Raw genomic sequence first — 22,244 nt, 5'->3', positions numbered from 1 at the left:
CAGTGGCGTTTAAGGCACTTTAACTTAACACATTGAATTATCCTTTTGTCCCACCCGGAGTGCCTAGCCGGAGCAGTACAGAAGATAAGAGGAGACTTGCCTCCTGTCGGTGCTCTTGCAAGTGCTGGGAGGTGAATCGCAGGCAAGTCCACGGGCTTGCAGTTGCCATTCTTTCTGTGCTACACTTGGAAGGCTGATGGAACCACATTTGGGCAAATACTCAAGCAAAAACTTTTTCCAGCAAGGCTTGTGAAACAAGAGTACTTTAGCACGGGCTGTGTAACCCACCCAAAACCCATCACTCATACCCAAGCAGTCACCTTGCAGTAAAGTTTCTGCTTCCCTAGTGCTGGACCCCGAACTAGCTGAAATAAAGCCATATGGCCTACGTGGGCTGCAATTATGTCTCTGATCACAGGACAGACAAAGCCTTAAACCTCATAATGAGAAAGAGATAGCTGAACAAGGAAGTCTATTTGTTTGCTGTTAGTCTTTTTTTTTTGTAACCCTGGACTGCGGTGTTGATAAAACAAGCAGACTTGGGAGGCCTCTCTAGTGTATATTAAAGTAAAGCCAATCTTTGTAATTAATGGGGGGATAAATCGAGGTTTAATTACTCAGAAGGCACCTTGGGTGAAAGATTCATGGTAATTGTTGTGTATCCTCTTGAAGGATTCACACTGCTGGCAGCTCCCTTTATAGCAATAAAATGCAGGGTGAGTGGCAGGCGCTCTCCCAGGACCTCTCTTCTAGGGACTAGTCCAGTTAAGGTAGCAAATGGAAAGAGACAGTGGTACCCTTCAGGCTTTTTATCACAAGAAAAAACCCTTCCTGGATCTTGAGGGATTCCTAAGCAGTGTGTCAATTTGAGATCAAAGCACGTACAGTCAAATCAAGTGTACATTGGAGGAGATTCGCCTTATAGCCGGATCCCTCCTGATATAACGGTACAGAGGCACGTTTGTTACCATTTTTCCACTTTCTTGCTCCCTGTAACATAACACCCTTCTCTTGGGTTCTGCGTAGAAAATAAGATATGTGCATGTGAGGAAACGGATCCTATAGCTTTGAATTTTGTAGTACGTTGTTAAAAGGCTGGCCGAGCAAAAGGAAAATCCATCCCACTAAGACACGTCTCTATTCCTCATTCCCCAGTTTATTATCTTTTGGTCTTCTGGGGCCGGGAGGAGAGGAATCTAGCTTGCCCTGTTTCTTTACTCTGCCTGCTTAATTCACTTTTAAAAAATTTAATTAACCTTTTCAATTCACTCAGTTTGGCTAGCATTGTAAATACAACGCAAGGTCTTTATGCCAATGACGTATAACAAAGTACCCGCATTTTTTCCCCTATATAGAGCTGAAGAAGCAAGTGGAAAGTGCAGAACTAAAAAACCAGCGCCTGAAAGAAGTTTTCCAGACCAAGATCCAAGAGTTTCGCAAGGTCTGCTACACGCTCACAGGATACCAGATCGACATCACGACTGAGAACCAGTATCGACTCACCTCCATTTATGCCGAGCACCAAGGAGACTGCCTGCTCTTTAAGGTAGGTCTGCATACCCCTTGCTGCTCCTGCTTTTCTGGGTTCGCAGTTTCCAGCATGACAATGTACTTGCTCTTTCTCAGTGATTAGACTGGAATATCATTGCCCCCTGCTATATGACAGCTTGTTCCTTATGCGGGGAGTAAAGATCCTTTCTTCTTTTAAAAAGCTACTTTTGAAGGTTTGGCGTCTGGTCTCTAATTTATATATCAAAGTGAGTCAAGAGTAAAGAGAAGAGACTATATATGCATAATACCTAAGGCATCTGGCCTTGCACTTCACCTTTTTATATTATTGGTTATATGTGCCACAGCAATAAAACCTTATGTAACCGTCAAGGTTTCATCCTTACTTCACTATATGTCCTCACTGTCTTTGCTATCCTCTAGCTTGCCTGCGTGTCATCATCTTGTCGTTATGTAAATTGGTATCCCTTTTGAGCAGCAACTCATCCTTGTGCATGTGAAGTGCCATTAATCTGAACAGCCCAGATGAGGAGCAGTAACAATCTGTCCTGTAGGAGTCTGATACCATATTGGTCTAGCTAGGTGGTCTGAGTTAGGGCTGGGGCTCGATTGGTGGTGTTTTTCTTTTGTGTTACCTTGCAGACAGCCCAGCTGGGCTGATACATTAGAGAGCTGAGGTGTGACATTAGAGTCATCAAGCAGTTAAGTAACCTCTTTACTTAGGTACAAGTGCCAACAGCCCAAGCTTGCAGGTCAGTGAGAGAACTTTCTGCTTCTTGTTGGCAAACACACTGGCACTTAAATCATACCTGTTTTCCACTGACCCCTCTGTGGGGTGAGTAGGGAGGATGAGGATTTTGGAGGTGTTTGATACAGGAGGGGAGTGTACAAGCAGGAACTGGAGAAGTTCGGTTTCTGCAGACCTACCGCTGTGTGCTGCATGTGGATTGCTGCAGTGTTGTTTTTTTTACATAAAAGGACAAATATTTTCCTGTTCCGCAACTATAGAGCTTCAGAAAAGAAAGAAACCAAAACCACCAAATAAAGCAAGTGAAAGTATTATAAGACAGCACCTAGGATCGTTAGTAAAACTAGGAAAACATTGCCAAAATAGTTATATTACTTGGCCTTCTGAGATTTCTGGACTGAGACAGATGACAGCAGGAAATCTCACTAACCTGTGGAAGGATGGTTCTCCTGGTTTTGTCCTTGTACTGTCCTTGAATCCTGAAAAGAGTTCTCTGCTGAGGTGATGCAATGCCATCAGCTCCAAGGCCTCTGGAGGCCTGTGTTCACACCTGTATTGTTACACGCTTGGTGAATGAAACGTCTGCGGATCCCTGGAGATGTCTGTTGGATACCATGGCAGGACAGTACATCTAGCAGTTGCTTCTGTCATATCTCTCATAGGAGAGACGGTTTGTTTGGAGAATGTTAAGAAAACATAAGAAAATTGCATATTGTCCACCTGAACAAGAACTGGCTTCTCAATAGCAGGTCTCCGGTAGGATCAAATTCTTCTTCATGTCATGGCAATAGAAATAATTTATGTACAGGACAGTGAATGAGAATGATCAGGTACGGATTCCTCTCTCTAAACACTGGTTTTGCTTCCTGTTCTTCGCTCAAGGCTTACTCCCAAGTACGTCCAGAGGATGGAGGTAAGCGTCACCAGGTAGAACAGCAGTCGTTTCAAGTTATCTCATGTTTCCCAAATGCAAGAGTGGATTGCTTATTGATTTGTGGAATTGCTTTGCTTCTCATACCTCACACACCTCTTTGGGTTAGAGGAGCAGACTTGCTAATAAGAGCCTGATCAACAAAATCTCAGACTCTTTCTCAGTGCTCAGTAAATCGCAGACAATTCCCAAAGTCTGCAGCTTAGAATAGCAGTAGAAAATAAACAACAAATTACTTCCTCGCAGAGTCCAGGCAGCTGGTACTCACATATGTACTGAGACTTGCATCCTGACTGTGGCTTTTCCGTGAGGTTGTGTGTTTATGCTGTGGAATTTCTGAGCCATAGCCGACTGTGGGTGTTAGTGTGCATTTCATTAACCCAAGGAGGTCAAAAAGCAGGGAATGCTATTTGTATTTATTCCATTCAAGCAATTTATGGAACAGAGTCTATACAATTAAACCGGAGAAGTCCCCTGGCGCTTCACAAGCTTCTGTAGTTTGCCTGTAAACTTTAGAGCATATTTCAGTAGCACTGCTGGTGGCATTTAATTTTCAGTGAGGAGCTATTATAATGTAACCCCTTCAAAGCTAAATGAAGATGAAAGATGTGCTTGGTTTTCCCAAGCAAGGTATGCTGTTACTGGAGTAGAGCGTATTATCTGCATGCTGCATGTGTCCAGCCAATTTGCATTAATTGGAATTACAGCCTCAATGAAAGGGTTAATCACAGTGCCATGCTGAGAATGCAAATGCCTGCATCCATAAATGAGCACTGAATTCCAATGAAACCGCATCAATATTTATTGGCAATCCCTATGGATGCAACAGATGAGCTCATCAACTTGAAGGATATTCCAGTGATTTTCAGACCCTGTGTGAGAGTGCGTAGGCAGCAAGGCACATCTCAGATTTCACAGCTCGCTCTCACTTGTTTGCTCTTTTTTATTCTTTTAATTAAATGCTGTGGAAAGTAGTGTACAGATTCCTCACCAGGAGTTCAGGTTCTGATGATTTTTGTGGGAAATAATGCTTTGTAGTTACTAGGTCACTTGACAGCTTCGCATTCTGTTACTCTTGCTGATATGTTGGATGTATTGGGCCATAATACGAACTTTGCATTCAGCGTAATGCTTAGCTTGTGAGTCTAGGCCAGGCCACCCACAACATAGCCAAGAACTGCATTGACTCTCTTTGTAACAATCCATTAAAGATGTCTGTTAAAACAAGCAAACATTTCTGGGGAGCCTCGAAATCAGTTTAGCCAGCTTGGAATTAAGCAGTGGCAGATCAGGACGTCATGAATGGGCTGTGTGTACATTGTGCTGTTTACCCTTGTCTCTGGGTAGATCCTGAATGAGAGTGAGGAAGTGAGCTCTTTAGAAAGGCAATGACAATTGTTTCAGACAAAGAAAGTCTTCTGGTAAACAGAAAGACTGGTCAAATTTGAAGAAGAGATGATTTGGAGACAGTTGTACAAATGAACAAACAGTGGAGAGAAAGTAAATCATGGGCTTTCTCTTTCTGCATGCCCAGAGAACACAGTCCCAGCCAAAGCATCCAAAGCCAATCAATTTAAAATTAAGCGTGGAAATCCTTTGAATTTATAGACCTTATGGCTTTAAGGTACTACCGAAAGCAGGAGCTCAGTAGGTTTTCTGAAATGGTAGGATATCTTTGTGGACTAATAGTAATACCTAGATTTACATTAAATATTTGCATTTACCTTGAGCAGGGACATGCAGAGCTGCCTGCTTGGAGGTGTTAAGCCAGCTTCTTATTGCGGAGGTTAGGAAGAAAATTCCTGTGCATGCTGGTTATTTTTTTGGGTTGTCTCTACGTGTGGGTTTGCTGCTGCTGTACCTGACAATGTTCAACTCCGTCCCCTGAAAGTACTTGGAAATGAAGACTTCAGTTAAGAGGAGAGAGCAAGAAAAGTCTTTAGGTTCTTTGATAATTCATTGTGCTTCAGGTAAACCACTTCTACTGTCACGGCACGAATGTGGAGCTGGTCACTTTTGTTGATAGGATCCCAGGCTGAAAAGGCAATCGATCTAATCCGGTATAACAGCTGTATGATATCTGGCAGCGTTTGAAATCTTTCAAGTTTCAGGTTCCTTCATCTTCTCAGAAGGGAGTGTTTAGATTTATCACCAGTTCACGTGTATATTTTCTGGGCCTAAGTTATATGGTAAGGGTGTTAAAACAGACTCTTTTCAGTATCGTGGTGGTGTGTTTGAGCTTATTAATAGCCCTAAGCCAAAAAGGTGCATTTAGACAGCTCAACAGCTTATGGTTCACTGTATTTCCTATGTCCTCAGAGCCTAGTCTTCCACAGAACAGAATTCTGTCTGCTTCCAGCTCTTGCCTGTGTTGTTATTTTCTGCCAAAATTATCAAACGGAAACACAAACACCAGCAGTAGTTCATTGAAGAGCATCCCCAAGATGGTAGGCTTCATGCCTTGAAAGAGAATGCCCAAGATATCAGACAGCAAATAAAAACACAAACATCATGATGCAGCATGAGAACGTTGCCAGCCGCAGGGCTGGCACTTCTGCAAAATAAAACCTTTATTGGTGTCCAGTTGGATTGGTAATACGGTAATAAAATAAACAGCTTTTTGCAACCTGTTAAATTAACAGCCAGTACGCACACACTCTCTGATGCACACCTGTTTAAGAAATTGTATGAAGAGTTGGCTTGCGGATCCGTTGGGGGAACTCACTATAAACCTTAAAGGCAATCTGAAAAGGGAATGCTTGCCTCTCATGTGGTTCACTGCGTATAAAGAGGCAGAACCTATGGGGTGAGAGGGATAAAGACTTTGTTGGATTTGGGGTTTTCTGATGGAAGAAGGGTCCAGTGGAAGGACAGATTTGTAAGGAACATGAAAGCCATGAGATAGTAGCGATACGAGGTAAATGAGAATGAGGCTAGATAGAAATGATGATCCCAGCGCAGCTTGAAGGCCTGGAAGTACTTCAGCCACCAGCTGCTGGAAGGTGGCAGTCGGTATGTGGTGACAGACTACCTCATGCTTATTTGCATGTGCTTTGTCTCTCACACTTCTTTCCTTTAACCCTGCTGTGAGCTGCAGTTTGGAAGAGAATGGTGGGTGAGATGGCCTTACAGCAATTCTTACTTTATTGTATTCTTCAGAACAACTGGAGCTTAATAGAAACCTGAGGTAGGTAGGTAGATAGATAGATAACCCTTCTTAAGTTTCCTTTATATCGTTTATTATCAAATCAACATTTCTCTCTTTGCACCTTTAACTCCTCAGTCTTGCTTTGCTTGCCCCATCACTTGTGTTCCCGGCAGTCCTGTAGCCTCTGTGTTGACAAGGTGTGCAAAATGGGGTAGGGCGGTTATGCAGACAAGAAGTGATGGTTTAATTGTCTTTTTTGTTATGGAGGAAAATGAGGATGGATTGAATAGGAGCTCAGAGGCTATTTTTCAAACACAAAATGCTGACAAACTGCTAGTTGAAAGGGGGAGACAAAACTGAGGTGGTGAAACGTGCAGAAGCTGCTGAGATTCTGGGGCAGCCTTAGTGTCAGGTTTGGCGCACTGCGCCACTAACAAGGGACATCTCAAAATAAGCAGGAAGGTTAATGCAGGGATTACTTTTACTTGCCTGAGTGATCTTGTTTGGTCTCGAAGCTGACAGCTCTGTTGGGATCTCTGGATCTGAGTCCACATGCTTGGCACACCTGCAGTTTCCATTATTTCCTCCTTGAACCCAGCAGAGTGGCTTTGAGAAGCATGTTCTAGCTGTTTGTTTCTCTTTGCATCTCTATCTTCTCCCCTCTCCTCCTCCTCAGCCTTGATTGGTCTCGAGAGGAGAAAGAAATCACAATTTTGTTAGAGTGCCATTCTTCCAGCAGCCGTCTCGCACTCCTGCACACACAATCAAAAATAACAATGGGGCTCATCGGTGGAGCAGGCCAGGCAGCAAGAGATTGATTAGAGATTGGAGGCCTCTGTTAACTCCTCATTCTTGTTAATTACTAGTTATTTTATTTTTATATTTTGTTCTCAATTTGTCCGTGTGGTTGCGGGAGACTTGCTTTCTGCTTAGCTCCAGGAGGTGCCTGCGTGAGCGTGGTGCCTTCCTGCCAGTGATCGCACTGGGATTCCTGGGAGGGTCAGCGAGGACCTGTCGTGGGTTGCACTAATCAACAGCTCCAACACCAGAGCTGTCGAGCAATCTGCGGCGTTACACAACCAAATCCCATATTTAAACTTCCTACCTTTCATTTTCTTTCAGAAGTTGTAGTGGCCTGTCTCGTGTTAGGACTTAACTTGAATTCTTGCTGCTGTCTTCATCTTGTTCAGCTCTTTTTCATGCATTTTTCCCCCTCCTGACACAGTTTCTCTCTTACTGCATTTGCTTCCCTAAAAAACTGCCTGCTCTCTAGGGCAGAGTATTTTTCTTTTCTTTAATGAAACCAGTCACCTTGAGGATAGTAGAACTGGGGGAGATCTGACAAGGTTTTCTTTTTGCAACAGAATTTCTGAGCACAAAGAAGTTGCTCCGAGACTTTAGGAGGCTGGGCTGACGCCTTGTTCTAACTGGGAAAAGTTAATGCTCTTCCTCTGCCTGCTTCCCCTCGATACAACGGAGGTAATGCTCCTGCCAGTGTCACCAGACTGCGGTGAGGATAAGGACACTGTGCTAACAGGGAATAGAGGGCAGCTTTGGGCTGGGGAATTCATCCCCCTGTTACCTGTCCGTCTGGCACGGGACCTGTTCAGTGTGTTGGCACTGCTTGCTGCCCTTCCCTGCCATGTCTGTGAGTCTGCCAGGGTGGGCCTAGCCATGCAGGTAATTAATGCTGATGATGTTGGAGGATTATTCCAGCGGCTGAGCCTGTCCAGACTAGCGCGAGGCTGGTACATGTGAGGTGCTCTGAAAGGTCAGAGATTTGTCTCCCTGACGGGTGCAGCGGGTAACAGAAATGTTTGGGTTTTCCTCTCTCTTGGAATGATGATACGTTACGTTGTGAGACACACAACACCTCACTTGAAAAAGCAAAGCTTGTTCTAGGGCAGGAAGCATGAGCTTGGCTCATGGATCCTGCCTGAGAGTCAGGCTGCTCTCCCTGTCTGCTTCGTATTCATCGGCTCTTGGCCACCGCGCTGCTTTTGCAGTTTCCCTTCCCCACCGAGGGCACAGCAGTGCCATCCCGCAGCACCGTGCCCCTGTGGTGGCATGAGCTCTGCCTCTGCCTGCATTCCAGCTCTCAACAAAGGAGCAGGGCACTGAATAAAGGCAGTTTTCAGGTTTTTCCCATAAATTCATCACCTGGCTCCAGCCACTATTGCACCACTGAAAGTATTGCTGATGACAACAGCAATCCAGGCACCAGGACGCAGCAGACATCGTCATCCAGCTGCAGGACCCCAGCACCTGTCTCCATGGCCTCTGCAGTAACAAGTAACCAAATTACTGGAGTGTATCCTTTTTTTTAACAAGCTTGTGATTCACCTCCCTCCCATATCTCATTTTTCTTCATTAAAATATCTCTTAAGGAAATAGGAGACACGGTTGATGCTTTATAGGGAAAGTCACATGCGCAACAAGGAGCACAGGTCACTGATGAGAGTTTAATTAAACCTCCACATCTAGGCTGGTGTAGCAACACGTGTGGTCCAGGAGGGAGGCACGGTGCAAGACAGTGCCCAAGACACCGCCGTTGTCTGCAGGAGGCAGAGCAGACCCTGGCTGACTTACCTGGTACAACAAAAACCTCTCTTTCCACTTTTTCCCCCGCCCCACGTTCCCAGCAGCTGGGTGACGGCAGCTTACCGAAGAGGAGCTGTTCTTGTCGCTGGCTGTGCCTGGGCTCCCTGCGGGAGGTCTGAGGAGAGCAGGACGCCTGCGTCTGCCCGCTGCTGTATTTGAACAGCTTACAAAGGGCTGTGTGGGCTGACAGCGCTGTGTTTACGCACCGTGAGATGAAGGCAGCATCAAAGAACGGATAAAGCAGAGGGGGCCTAAGCAAAACCCTCCTGGATTCTTGTTCCCGTCTCCACCAGCGAATGGCTGCGTCGCTTTGCTCAAGGTCGCTCGACCTTCTGGTTTCCTTTGTCCCTCTCACCTGGGCTCAGGATATTGCCATTCACCAACTTCCACGGAGCTTTGAGAAGCTTCTTAACCTGTTCTGCAGCGAGAAAGCTGCATGTGAATGTTGGAGATTAAAAAAAAAAAAGAGAGAGAACACAACCAAAAAGCAGCACAGCCGGCTTTGTTATCTGTGAATAGATGCAGCCAGTCCCGCAGCATGGGCCGGGATGCCTGGGGAGGGACGGGGGGCAGCCAGCCTGCCCGCTGCCCTGCTGCTCCTCTCTGGGCACCTGCCACCTCCGCCTGGCATTAAATCTCTCCAGTTTATTTATTTTTTTTTCTTCTTTTCTCTTTTTTGAATCTCTGGGACTTTCAAAAGATGTTCTTCTTAGACACTGTGTGATCAGCGCTCTTGAAGGAAAAGGCGATGCCTTCGAGTCTGGGAGGCTGGGGAATACAAAGGCCTTGCTGCCGACACATGAAATGGGTGTTCTGCAAAGCTGCTTTTGATGCACGCTTGTCGTTTTCCCTGACTCCTCTGTTGTGAATTTGCAGAACACGCAGAGCCGTGTCAGCAAACCATAACCCCGCTGTTTGCTTGCATATGGTTATGTTCAAAGCTCCAAATTAAAAGGAGTGGAAATTGCTGGAGGTTTTCTTATTTTCTTCCTTTTGGGGTAGTGGGGGGAAGTCCTGAGTTTCTGAGCCCCCAGCATCTCTGCCATCTTCCCTGGCAGCTCCGCAGCCTGCTCGAGCCTCCTGGGGAAAGCGTGGAACTGGGCTCATGAGGATGGATTTGCACATGGATGTGCAGCAGGGACAGCAAGCCAGTGACAATGACCTGAGAGGACAAAACCGTGTGGATGTGTAGGGAGGGAAAGTTGGAGATTTACACTCAGCTACTCGTCCATCTGCGGGCACAAGGAGGAGGGGACAGGCCGGCCCTCCTGCCTTGGGTCGGTTCTGGGCAGCTCTGCTGGTGCTGTGCAGCCGCAGCAGGACCGTGTCACAATGTCAGCTTCTGTCATCCCTCTGTGACAGACTGCGTCGGGGACTTATGCAGTCCCCGTGGCCCTTTCCTCCGTTTGTGAGCTTCCTGCGTGGATGGTGGACGTCTTTGAGCAGCCTGGAGCCAGCTTTCGACTGGCTGTGAGGGCTGGATGGCAGTGCGGTGGGCAGGCGCCTGGAGCATTGTGGAGGACGTTCAAGATGATTCTGTACCGTCTCTTCACCTTTTAACTTCACTTCCCAGGAAAAAGCTTTGTGAGACCTCTAAGAAAAGCAGTCGGCTCCAGCAAACAGCCCTGAGGTAAGACACAGCACCCAGCAGAGCACCCACCTGCCCTTGGGCCCAGCTCAGAGCAGCCCAGCTCAGCCTGCACAGAGCCCCCAGCGACTGCCTCTCTTCTTCCTTGAGTAAGCAGCGTGCTACTGAAACACAAATATAATTAGGACTTGGCACTTGCTTTGGGAGTTACGGTTTCAACCCATGCTTGACTGGGGCAAAAGATTTCTTGATCCTCAGGGAGGAAACGCAATTAGAGAGGGAAGAGGGTGTGTTTGTGTGTATAAAAACCTGCTTGTGTTGAAACCCAAGATTCCCATGGGTGGTGTGGTCTTCGGACATCTTTTGTCTGTATCTGGGGACTGAAATCTGGGCTTTTTGTGCTATTTAAACAGTCGTGCCGTACCCTCATCGGGGATGTCAGAGTTAAAAGGTTTCAGCCTAAATTTCATTTGGCTAATGAAGCTGTTGGCCATTTCTCACGAGGCCTGGCATGAGAGTGGGGAGGGAGATAGTGGGGAAGTGCTGAGGAGCAGAGAAGGGGCTGTCGTGGTCAAAGTCTCACCATCGGGGTGAGACTGGACCGGGAACTCTCAGCTGTGTGTTCCTCCGTCGTCCTTGTATTGATTCCATGCTTCGGAGTCTAAATGCTCAATTACTACATGGCTCTTAACCATGAAGTCAGTGTCACATAAGCCAGTTAACACGCTTTCTCTCTAACTATATTGCCAGTTTAAGATAAGAGCCCATATTTGAAAGCTTGCTAGGCAGCTCTTCATCATAGGATCCCAGTTTCTGCTGTGTTTGGGTGTTCCCTGAGACCCTGAACTAAGCAGAGGTTTCCTATGTTTTCCTTTTGAGAAACCACTTTTAGGAAAGCAAAAATAATAACTTCTGTGAGGGCGCTTTCTGCTTGGCTCCAAGGCATCCCACCTCTATTTGGAGCAGTTGCTGCTGGAGAGGGTTGGAAGCACATCAAGCATTCAGTCATGGCATTTCTTGAGATTTGATATACTTCACAGCACTGGGTAGTCTTAAGCACAACGTGCCATGCAGGTTCTCCAGATCATAGCATGTCCTGTTAGTGTTGCAGTATGAATCTATTAATGCTGATGTCCTTGGCACGATGCTGTATCTGGGGAGCAAGGACAGAATGCAGAAGTAAACTGAAAATCCTTCTGGAGAGCTTTGTTACAGCAACTGGCTGCTGGAATTCTGGTGGACTCCACGGGGCTACAGAACAACAATCTTTGCAACTTATTAAATGTATACCTTAAGAATTAATGCTTAACACAGACACAGATTAATGTTAGGATTTAACAGTGTATCAACTGTCTTTATTCATACACGTGGAAATGGTGAAAAGGCGCTCCTGTTCTTGCATTTGCTTCAGACAAACAAGTACGTCATCATCCTAACTCCATAGGCAGAGAATGTTCGTTCCAACCCTTGTGAATATTAGTATTAAGGTCAAGTAACTTAGTACTGGTTTAGGACTTTGGATTTAATATATTCTTTTTTGCCAGTTGAATGAGAACATCTTGAGGAGGAAATACAAGCAAATATTTTATGTCCAATCTATCTTACAAGGATTCATAGCGAAATTACCTGGCTGCTTCCTCCTCCATGGGGGAAGCAGGGAATTTGAGAGCTGCGGATGACTTCCAACTTTGGTAACTCCCAGGATTATCTTTTGATGGCATCTTTAGCGTCTAGAAGAAGACAAGCCTGTCTGCCTGTATCTTGGAGGGAATATATCAAACCGAGGCATGAAAATTTTAATTTGCTCCTAATCTGTATTCAGTTTCAGCAGAAGCAGATAGCTGATAACAGCGGATCTATTCGAACCATGTGCTGGGGAGCTGACATAAATTTCAGCCTTAAACTGAAGGGTTTGTCTGTCTTCATGGAAGGCTCTAGAGAGAGTTTCATGTGATAGCTGTCACTTTGCATTTCTGGGACGTATCTGACTCTGGAGAGGGACAATCTGCAGATGATTTTTATATGAAGCAGATAGAGAGGAGCTGCATGCAGCACGAGGTGTGGGTTATAATCATGCTGGTGTATTCAGCCACTTGTCCTCACGCTGTGTGCGATGTCGCTACAATGAATCTGCAAACACTGTTGTGCTCGTGGGTCTTGAGAGAAAGGGCCCAGCTGACAGTTGCTCGGAGGCCTGGAGGTTTTGGACATGTGTGTAAACAGCTGTCCTTTGCTGTGTTTCCCAGGAGGCTGCAGACATCTGTGCGTTTCTCTGGTAGGAATCTCACTGCCTTGTCCTGGGAAGGCACAGGGGATGTCCTTGGCTTTTTGGCAGAGTCACTGCAGCCCAAAGTTGTTTCTCTTCATATAATTCCATTAGAGTGATGACAGTTTCAAGTTGGAACAGAAAAAGACCTGATGAAAGGACCACTGTGTAAGTGGGGAAGATAGGGTGGAAGCAGTAACTAGCAAGGTAATAGATGGTGATGGATCTATAATCTCTGAGGCTGCTGTAAGCAGTAAATTCCTAAATAGTGTCCTTTCAGCCTTAACCTATTTATTTGCAAAGTGCTAAATTTAATTTTCCTTAGTCTGCAGGAAAGCAGCATCCCAGGAATAAACCCTTAGCCCAGCCAAGAAGCTGTGCCAAACTGCTTGTTCCAGCATTTCCATTTCCTCCTCGCTCTGCACAGAGCACCGGGGCTGTGCACCCCAGCACGTCATCTCTCAGGTGTGTCGGTGTCATGAGGCTGGAGTCAACGCTGCTCCAAGGTGGCACGGCTCCTGCTCTGGAGCTTTTTAGGAGAGATTTAATAGCCACGTAGTGATGCTCTGCCTGTGCTGGAGATACAGGACCATGGTGCTAAAGGCTGTCAGCTCAGAATAACTTGGAGTTGAACAGCACATGGAAGCCCGTATATTCTGAAACATCCACAAATATACATCTTGAGGAAGAAAAGCAGCAGGTTTTCCAAGCAGCCGGCGTCATGCACATTTGCCCTGCAAAGTTTCAATGAATGTGGAAAAAGTAGGGTTTTGTGTGTTGCTTTTTGTCCCTGGTAGCACTGTGCTAGTGGTGTATGGAGCGCGGATCCTTCTGGAGCTGGCGAAGAGGTTTTTCCTCAAAATTCATGATTTAGTAGAATTTTTAGAAATGTTGCTTTAAAAAAAAAGTTTGTGGAGGAAACACATGATGTTTTCATCCAGGAGCTGCCTCTGAGTGAGCATTCAGTGTTCCTGTAGTTGTCACAACCCCAGTGAAGCGCAGTGTGGGCTGCCATTAATCCTGTTGCTTCAAAGAAAAAACAGCTCTCAGTTTTAGAGCTTTGCTATTTTCCTGCCTCCAGAGGATTTCAGCAGAGTTCCTCACAGTGCTGCCGTTTCTTCTTTGTCCCTTTTTATCCCCACAATGGCAGCAGAAGCAGCTCTGCGTTGGCTGATGGGGAATATCCTGCCAGTGCTCCCCTGAGGTCCCACCACGTTCTCAGCCTGTTTCTGCTATGTGAACGGGAAGGTGCTGCTTCCCCAGGATGGAGGAGTTTGCAGTCTTTATTCTGTTTTGCAGCTTAGTTGGGTTTTTACTTGGGTTTAACACTTGCAAAGTGCCATGGAAAAAGCAGTCTTATTTTTTTGTCGTTTGTTCTATTTTCGCCAATTTTAGCATCTTAGGAATGAAATCAATATCTGCAAGTTTGTAGCCAGCCCTTCCTCCTCCTTCTCTTATCTAAATCTGGAAAAGTGTTCAGAGCTCCTCAGCTCCCTGTGCTGCTCAAAGCTCCGACTTCTCTCCCCATTTGTTTTAAAATAAACAAAAATAACAGTTCCAAGAATCGAGGGTGGAGAATTCCACAGGCTTTTTGCCTACCTCTTCCTCTGATGCAGAGCTGCTGGGAAAGGCCCTTCCTGAGCTGATGGGGAATTGTAGCGGGGGTCAGCTCCCCCAGGAGTGGATGCTCTGTGGTCAGGCACTTTTCCCTTTCCACTTTACAGGTCCACTGGTAGGTTGGGTGCAGATGAGGAAATAGACTTCATGAGATGAGAAGCTCTCTTCCTCTGAGGGTCATTTGCTGTTATTCTTTCATTTTAAAGTGTGGAGTCATAGAAAATTTCATTAGCCACACTGAAAGTGTCTCAGCCTACGGTCAGATTGCCAGTGAGTGAGAAATGTAGTGTTTATTAATATTTACATTCATTTTAGGATTTTCCCTCACCCAGGGCATTGTGAAAAAACCACGAGTACTTCAGCTTTGGAGGAACCTGGGGTTTGTTCTCCACATTGTATTGAGCTTTGATAAGGTATTAAACTGAAGTGGCTCCTCTACAAAAGCAGAACTTGATTAACTTAAAAACATATTTTCCTACCAGATCATTCCCCTTTGAGCTAGGTCTACGGGGAGGCTTGTCATGCAGGGAGTAAGCGGGCAGCATACCAAAGGCCTTCAAACTGCAGAGGGGCATCTCCAGCTTGCCTGAGCTGCTTCCATCACTCAGGGACTGAAATTTTAATCATTGAATTAATTTTTCAGAAACCAAAGTGCAAATCTGTACCCCCAGTGGCATTAATAATGAATGCAGGGAAGAGAGACATTAGAAGGAGAAAGAAGGGCTAGGAAATTTGGGTTTGGGGAATAAACTTTTTTTGATTATTGTTTTGAAGGGATAATGTATGTATTGGATCTCCTTGTCCCCGGGCCCTTCTGCTCATCTCCTCTTGCTTTATCCAACGGAGTCCGCTTTATTTCTGTCCAATGTATCTTTTGAATTCTTCCCCCCACCACTTACCATTGCCTGGATTTTCTTGTCCCTTCGCGAGGGGAAATAGCCACGTCTGTACACAAACAGTCCCAGTCCTAATCTCCGAAGCAGCCCCTTGCAGCATCATGGGGCTGCATCGTGTGTTACATCCCTGCTGTCATATCTCCTGGCCTTTGGAGCAAAGCGTCAGGCTGCAGGTTCTCCTGCTCCAGCGGGTTTCAAGAGGACAAGGCCTAAACTGCAGCCAAGATGCCAAAGCTTTCTGCCTTGCTTTTGGCTCCTTCCTGCCTCTCTCAAAGAGCATGCAGATTTTTTTTCTCCGAATTAAAAGTATTATGTACCAGAAGATTAATTAGAAATGAAAGTGATTTTTTTTTCTTCGCTTTGTGTCAGTAGAGAAGGCCTCTGCCAGGCAACTGCCAAAAGGAGCTGGGATTTCTCCCCTTAATGGATTCCAGGCAGTTTGCCTCTGGACAGCTATCTTATAAATAATGAATGTTTGCACAGATTTTCCCAATTCTCGGGCAGTGCAGGTGGTCTTCATTTCAACCAACCCAAATAAAGCTGGAAGCAGTGGGGTGTTCCCATCCTCAGCCCCATGTGAAGGAGGCAATTCCTGATCTTCCCCCTCCTTTGTGTGGATCACGAAGACCACCTATGGCAGTGGATTTGTGTCTTCCTTTTATTCAAAATCCTGTCCAGCAAACACAATGGCACCGTGCTGTTCCTCCTCCCTGTGCACGGCGTGGGCGTTCGCAGCAGACGGGTACGTCTGCATCAGCAGGAGGTCTCCTCGGGCTCAGATGGGCTGACGTCCCCCAAAGTGTCGAGGATTATTGCCAGCAGACGAGGCTCAAGCTCATGTGTGTGCAATTGCAGGGCATTTCCAAGGCGTTTGTGCTCACGCCCGTCTCACAGTAAGAGGATGATTCTTTGCATCGTTATATTAATCCTCAGAAATGAGGATTTGGTTCAATGGGTGCTCCACAGAGACCATCCTAGAGGAGAAATCCTCTCCCAGAACGAGAGCTATTCTTGAGTTAAAAGCACCCAGGAGTGATTTATACATTGTGGGGACTTTAAAGCGGCCTGATGCAGGGATGAATTTCAGCCTGGAGGAGGATGACATCGCTTGAGGGTTTCTCTTCACATTGTGCCACTTGCCCTGCTTATTTTCTTTCCATTAAAACCGAAGTGTTGACTGCAGGAGGATGAAGGCGAAGGTCCCCAGCTGCAGGGAGCTCCTGTGGTCATCAGCCACCTGGTTCAGAGAGAGGCTGAGGATTGCTCCAAGAACCTTTTCTGTGGCTCTAAATACAGCAGCTAATGACACCTTCCCCTCAGCGGGAAGAAAACAGAATTACTAAACTTGCAATTTGGCACAGTGGGAGTGTGAGTTTGTCCTGCCAGTTTCTTGTTGCTATATATTTCCAAGATTTTTTTTTCCTCCCAAGCAGGTGGAATCCAGATCGGGGGGGTTCATTTTAAGGACTCGCATTATGCACATGGGAGGCACAGCCCCAAATGGCAAAGGCTGATGGCTGTTTACAAGTCGTCGGGCACAAAGAGGAGAACGTGCGGGTTCTCTGGGAACTGCCGCTTGTCTTGGCCTTAGGAGTAATGTGCAGTGATGTCCTGTTAGGAGCCTTGTTCCCCGTACAACGTTGAAGGAGATGTATATATTTCCACGTAGTTTTAATCATTTTGACTTACGGTTTAACTTTGTGCTAGGCAGGCAGCGCAGAGGTTCAGGAGAATATTATTTTAAGTGGCTTTGGGGGCAAAAGAAAGAAGACGACTGAAGGCAAGGTTAGAAACAGCTGATCATTTCCAGTTGAGCAAGTTTTACGGTCATGTGCTGTGATAATTGAAGGTTTGCTGTTAAATGCTACAAATCTGTGCTGGAGAAGAAAACATGTCCACAGCTCAAGATTGCTGCAGTGTTTTGCTGCCAGCAGGAGGAGCGAGAAGTCTCTTAGGGCAAGAGGTGCCATTGGGAAGGAAACATGGGGAGAACAATGGCAGCTTAACAAGGCCTGGTGGTTTTGGGGTTAGCGTGTTTTTCTACAGGAGCCACACACCTCCCAGGGTTGTCAAGGCCCGTCTTGAAGATGCTAAAGATGCATGAAAGAGTCGGATCTGTTTTTCCAGCAATGCTTGCAGTGGACCTGTTGAGCTCTTCTTGCCCTGGGGCTATTAGGAGAGTGTGGGGTAAAACCCTGCGCAAATGAATATTGTGGAGGGAAAACTATCTGCCTTCCTAGTTCCTTTTGTACATCTGCCTATGCTGCTGCACAGAATCTGTGTTACAGCACTGGAGACAGGCAATTTTCACCAGTTCGGACTAGTGAGATATATGCAAAACCTAATTTCTGCAGCCAGTGCCAAAGTGCTCAGAGCAAGTGAACGCATGGTTTCTGGAGCTGTGACTTGCTTTAATGTTCTTATCAACTACTTTCCAGTCTTTATTAAAAGAGGTCAAAACTCATCCTCCTGTGTGGAGACTTCTTGAGCACAGTACTTATTATTAGGGCAGCACCATATCTTGTAATTAGGAATGTAATTCCCATCTCTGTAGAGAGCCAGCCTATAGCCCGGGTACCATTTAAGAGTTCCACGAGATGAATTAAGCGAGGATGGATTGAGCAACACAATGAATTTCAACAGAGATCGCTTGCCTGGAGTCCTGCAGGTGTTTCAGATGAGTTGAAAAGTAAATACCTTCCCTCATCTTCCTTCCCTTTCTCTTCCATGGTAGACAAGAACAACTGCATTGTTCTGGGTGTTGTGCAGTAGCAACAGTCTGATGACTTGGGGTCTGCTTGGGTGAAAGGTTACCTCTTCCCCTGGTCCCTGCTAGAGCACCTGGGAGAATCTGTATTTCTTCTGCTGTCTGACATTACAGTATAAAAATTTTTGCTTGCAAAGGACCTGTCTTAGAAAATTGTTGTTGCAGTACATCTGAAGCGTCAGATTTTGGCAAGCTTCAAAGTATGATGTAAGAGAGTCTTACTTAATTTAGCACTTCGTTAACTTCACTCCCCCCCCCCCCCCCCCCCGCTTACCTACACGGATGGTAGCAGTGCTTACGATATTCTGCAGGGAGTTCTATACTTTGTATGCTTTGTGTAAAATCATTTACGTAAGTGCAGTATAAATCAATCAAACTTGGGAAAAAGGGAAAGCAATCAACTTTGGACTTGAAACAAGGAATAGGTGAAAGACCAGAAGAAAAGAAGGACAGAGATGATGAATTGAGAAGAAAAATAGAAACAAAACGGCCACACAAAAAAAGGAAGGAGAAAAGAAGGAAAGAACAGAAGACAGGAAAAGTAAAGAAAGGACAGGCATTTAGCTAATACAATGTATTTTTCTCTGTAATTATATTCATTTGATGTAAATTTGTGCCAGCCACTTTACAGCAGTGTTAGTGAGAAGAAAGAAGCAAGAACTGATGCACACAGTGGAGTAAAAGATAGCACTCAGATCAATTCGCTGCTTTTCTCAGTGGGCATGGGATATATTTAGCATCAGAGCATACTGTATATAGAATGCCGTTAGTCTTAGGGAAGGTCTTTTGAATGAAGATCTCAGATCACATTATATTAATTCTGAGGCAATATTTCCCAAGTTCTCACAGTCTCAGGTGCTGAGATCTACAGTTGCCAGTTGTTGCTGTATTCGTATTTTTGTATTGCATTTGTCAACATGGAAGCTGGATCAGGTGGCCGGCGAGGAGTGTAGTCCTGCCATCTTCATATCATTCCTCTTCTGCAGCTTTCTTTGAAAAGTGTTTTGCTACTACCACATCATCTTCATGGGTAAGGCTCTGCACAGGCTGTCCCAGAGGAAGGAAACTCTAATTCGTTTCATAAATGGAGCATGTTTCCTCTGCAGATTTGCATTTGCTTTCCTTACTGTCACACATCATCCTCCAGACAGACGATAGTCTCATTGCCCTCAAACCCCCTTGGTCCTGTTAATAACCTCGCTCTAATGATGCACAAAGTGCTGAGGAGTCAGGTACTGCACTCGTGATTTCTCAGCGATGCAGCTTGCACCCCTTCATCCTTAAAAAACACTGAGCAGTTTTTTCTGGGAAAGAGGGAGGAAAAGAACATTCCCAGGAATTGCAGAAAATTTACTTCCCTAATGTATGGCTGAAAGAAGGGGAAAACTTGTGTGCACTTAGGCTGCTGCGTCATCGATAGGTAGGAAAAAAATGCTCTGGAATGATTCACACTGGCTCCTGGCAGGAGCTCAGAGTCTCGTGGATTATCCGCTGAGGCAGTGACCAGGTGAACAATAGGAGTTTAATTTAAGGAATGTTTTCCCTGCCTTCAGCATGTCTCTCCAGCTCACGTCTCCATTCCCTGATTGCGGTGTAATCTGGCTCATTACTCTGTGGCCGTAACCTCCTCTCCCCTTTTCAGCAGTGGAGAACCGGCAGCCAATTTGTGTCCAGAATTAAGGTTGCAACCCTCTCCGCTTCCCTGCATGCTTGGTGGCTGCTGAAGGAGGTGCACGGAGGCTCTCTGCTAATTGTTAGGAAAGAAAAATTTCTGACCCTAAATTGTTTGCTGAGATATTCCATAATTTATTTTCCTCTGTGCAGCAACAATTTTCAGCAGGAACGGAGGATTGATTGCTCCTGGAGCTTATTGGAACTGCCTGGTTTCAAGGGAGTCTGAAATATTGTAGGTGGCAGGAGGTGGCTGGTCACTGTCCCCACTAAGAGGTCCGATTGTCCTCGGTGGCTTTCACCTGCCTTTTGGGAAGTGACAATTGTACCTGGGAGCTACGGAGGACACTGCCTTTACTCCTACTAGTCTAACTGCTAATGCTTCAGGTGAAATGCTTGTTAGAGAAGGTAAAATTGTAGGTTTCTTTTTGGGAAGAAGGATGGGATTATTCTCCCAGCTGAATAAAACTGCAAGTTTGGGGCACAATTGACCCATTTATTCTCACAAATGTACAACAGCTTTGTAGGTGGTAATGACTTCTGTCAAATTCCTTTATTTTATTTGTCACTTTGAACTATCAGCTTATAGAGGAACCACAGACTCCTTGTTGGTAGAAAGATGGCTTTAAGTTGCTGAATCATTACAAGCATCTTAATGCAGAAGAAAGTAATCTTTTTATCCAGGGCTAGCTTTGGGCTCTGCTTTCCCTCAGGACCTGGATCTTGTAGAGGTAACAAGAAAATTAGCCCTAAAAAGATTACTTTGCTATATGTGAATCAATCCTCCATGCTCCCCACCTTTCTGAAGACTGCTGCGTGCAGTGCTGAAGTGTTACAGCATGGAAAATAGTTGGAGAAACACCCAAGTTGTCCACAAGGGCACAGAGGGCACTTCCTGTTGTTTTATATTTACAGGAATATGTTGTGTATAATGTAGCATTCAGGACTGTGGGTAATTGCGTTTTGCAATGAAATCCACCCACATCTGTTCTCTTCCTTTCCGTGCCAAGTCCCCAGCTCCATGTTGTCTCCACAGCCGTCGGACAGCGTGATTGTCCCCTAAAGTAAGTAGAGGTTGCAAGGCAGACCTGCCACTGACTGAGGAATGATATGCAGCCGATTAACAACTTTATTGGAGCTGTGTGTATGCTTGGCATGGGATTGATAACTGCCGCTGTCCCTCTGCAGTCAAAAAGAATGTTTTTAATGTTTTTGCAAAAGTTTGAAAGTCTGGTGGAATCCTGTGCTATAAATATTTATCTTCTGGTTTCCTATTTTTTCCCACTGGGAGAGCTCTTGGGCGATGGCAGAGATCCCATGGCAACTGCAGCTGTTCTTCTCTTTGCAATCACTGAGAAACGGTGATGATGGCTAGCATGTTGCAGGGAAGAAGAATGTACTCCATCTAGGCCAGACTTGCAAAGAGTAAATTGGAGTGAAAATAGATTAAATCTTTCCATAGTTCAATGGCAAAAGAAAATCACCCATCATTTGCCTTCTCTTTCCCAGATGCATTTAAATGTGGGAAATGCTCAATCTCCAAACCCCTTCATTTCTTGACAGGCTTTATTCACTCTCTTTTCTCTGCTGTTTTTATTAATTTATTCTTTAAGGCAGTTCCTGCTGTGCCAGCTCCCTTTACTGCATGGTGCAGAGAGATGTTGTTCGCAGCTCTTGCACAAGGAATGCAGGATCCTGAACTCAGGGCTTGATAGATACTTTCCAACTCTTCCATGTTTCTTTTCTGCCTTTTGCTTTAGATTTTTGCAACATGGCTTGAAAGGGAACAGTGGAAACAAAAAATCAAAGGCTGGAAGAGTTACCCATCTTTTCTGTGCCTTTTGTTACACATTATAAAAGTCCCGACTAGTGCAGATAAAAGGGAGAAATAAAAGGAGGTATGTTTGAACCTGACTGTACAGTGAAAGTCTTGGGGTGCTGATGACGATAAGTGGTACAACAAGATGTTCAGAATGGGGGAAGTCCTGACCTCTGTTAGGACGCTCCCTGCTTGGGTCTTAGGGTTAAGCTGTTTTTTAGACACCTTACCTGAATGCCATGACCTTGTCCTTCTCTTTCTGTTTTCAGGCTTCGGGTTTATTGCTCTCCCAAGGAACTCAGAGCACTTGATTAACTCGTAACTCACTAGTTCTTGACACATTAAGCAGCAAATTTGACTCTAATTAACAGCTTTTATTAACCTGAGCTCCCCCTTTCCCTCCCCCTACTTCACTCTAGAGACTCCTCAGGCCATTACAGGTTTTAAAGTTAAATTTGTTTCTGATGTAGGGTTTTTTTTCTTTCTTCCTTTAAATCGTAAAAGCTAATGTGTGCAGACATTGGATTGTGCAGCTCAGCAGGAGGACGTGTGCCTGACAACATTTGGAAAGCAAATGTGATCACCTGGAGGGAGGCGAGGGGTCGGGTTGTGGAGAGAGCTGGTGGCTGGCCACAGCGTTGGCTTGACACAGCAAAGGAAACCATGAAGGTCAGGCTTTCATC

General features: G+C 45.5%; 1 protein-coding gene across 1 annotated transcript in view; it reads left to right on the top strand.

The window, feature by feature from the left end:
• The window catches only part of MAD1L1 (mitotic arrest deficient 1 like 1), a 353,627-nt gene that overhangs the window by 263,737 nt on the left and 67,646 nt on the right, over window positions 1–22,244 (top strand). Inside the window, 1 exon segment of the mRNA XM_040574714.1 lies at window positions 1,356–1,546. Coding sequence (XP_040430648.1) covers window positions 1,356–1,546 — 191 coding nt within the window.

The sequence above is a fragment of the Cygnus olor genome, chromosome 15 (assembly GCF_009769625.2).
Source record: "Cygnus olor isolate bCygOlo1 chromosome 15, bCygOlo1.pri.v2, whole genome shotgun sequence".
NCBI lineage: Eukaryota > Metazoa > Chordata > Aves > Anseriformes > Anatidae > Cygnus > Cygnus olor.
Note: the sequence above shows the minus strand (reverse complement) of the source record. Positions and strands in the feature narration are given on the sequence as shown.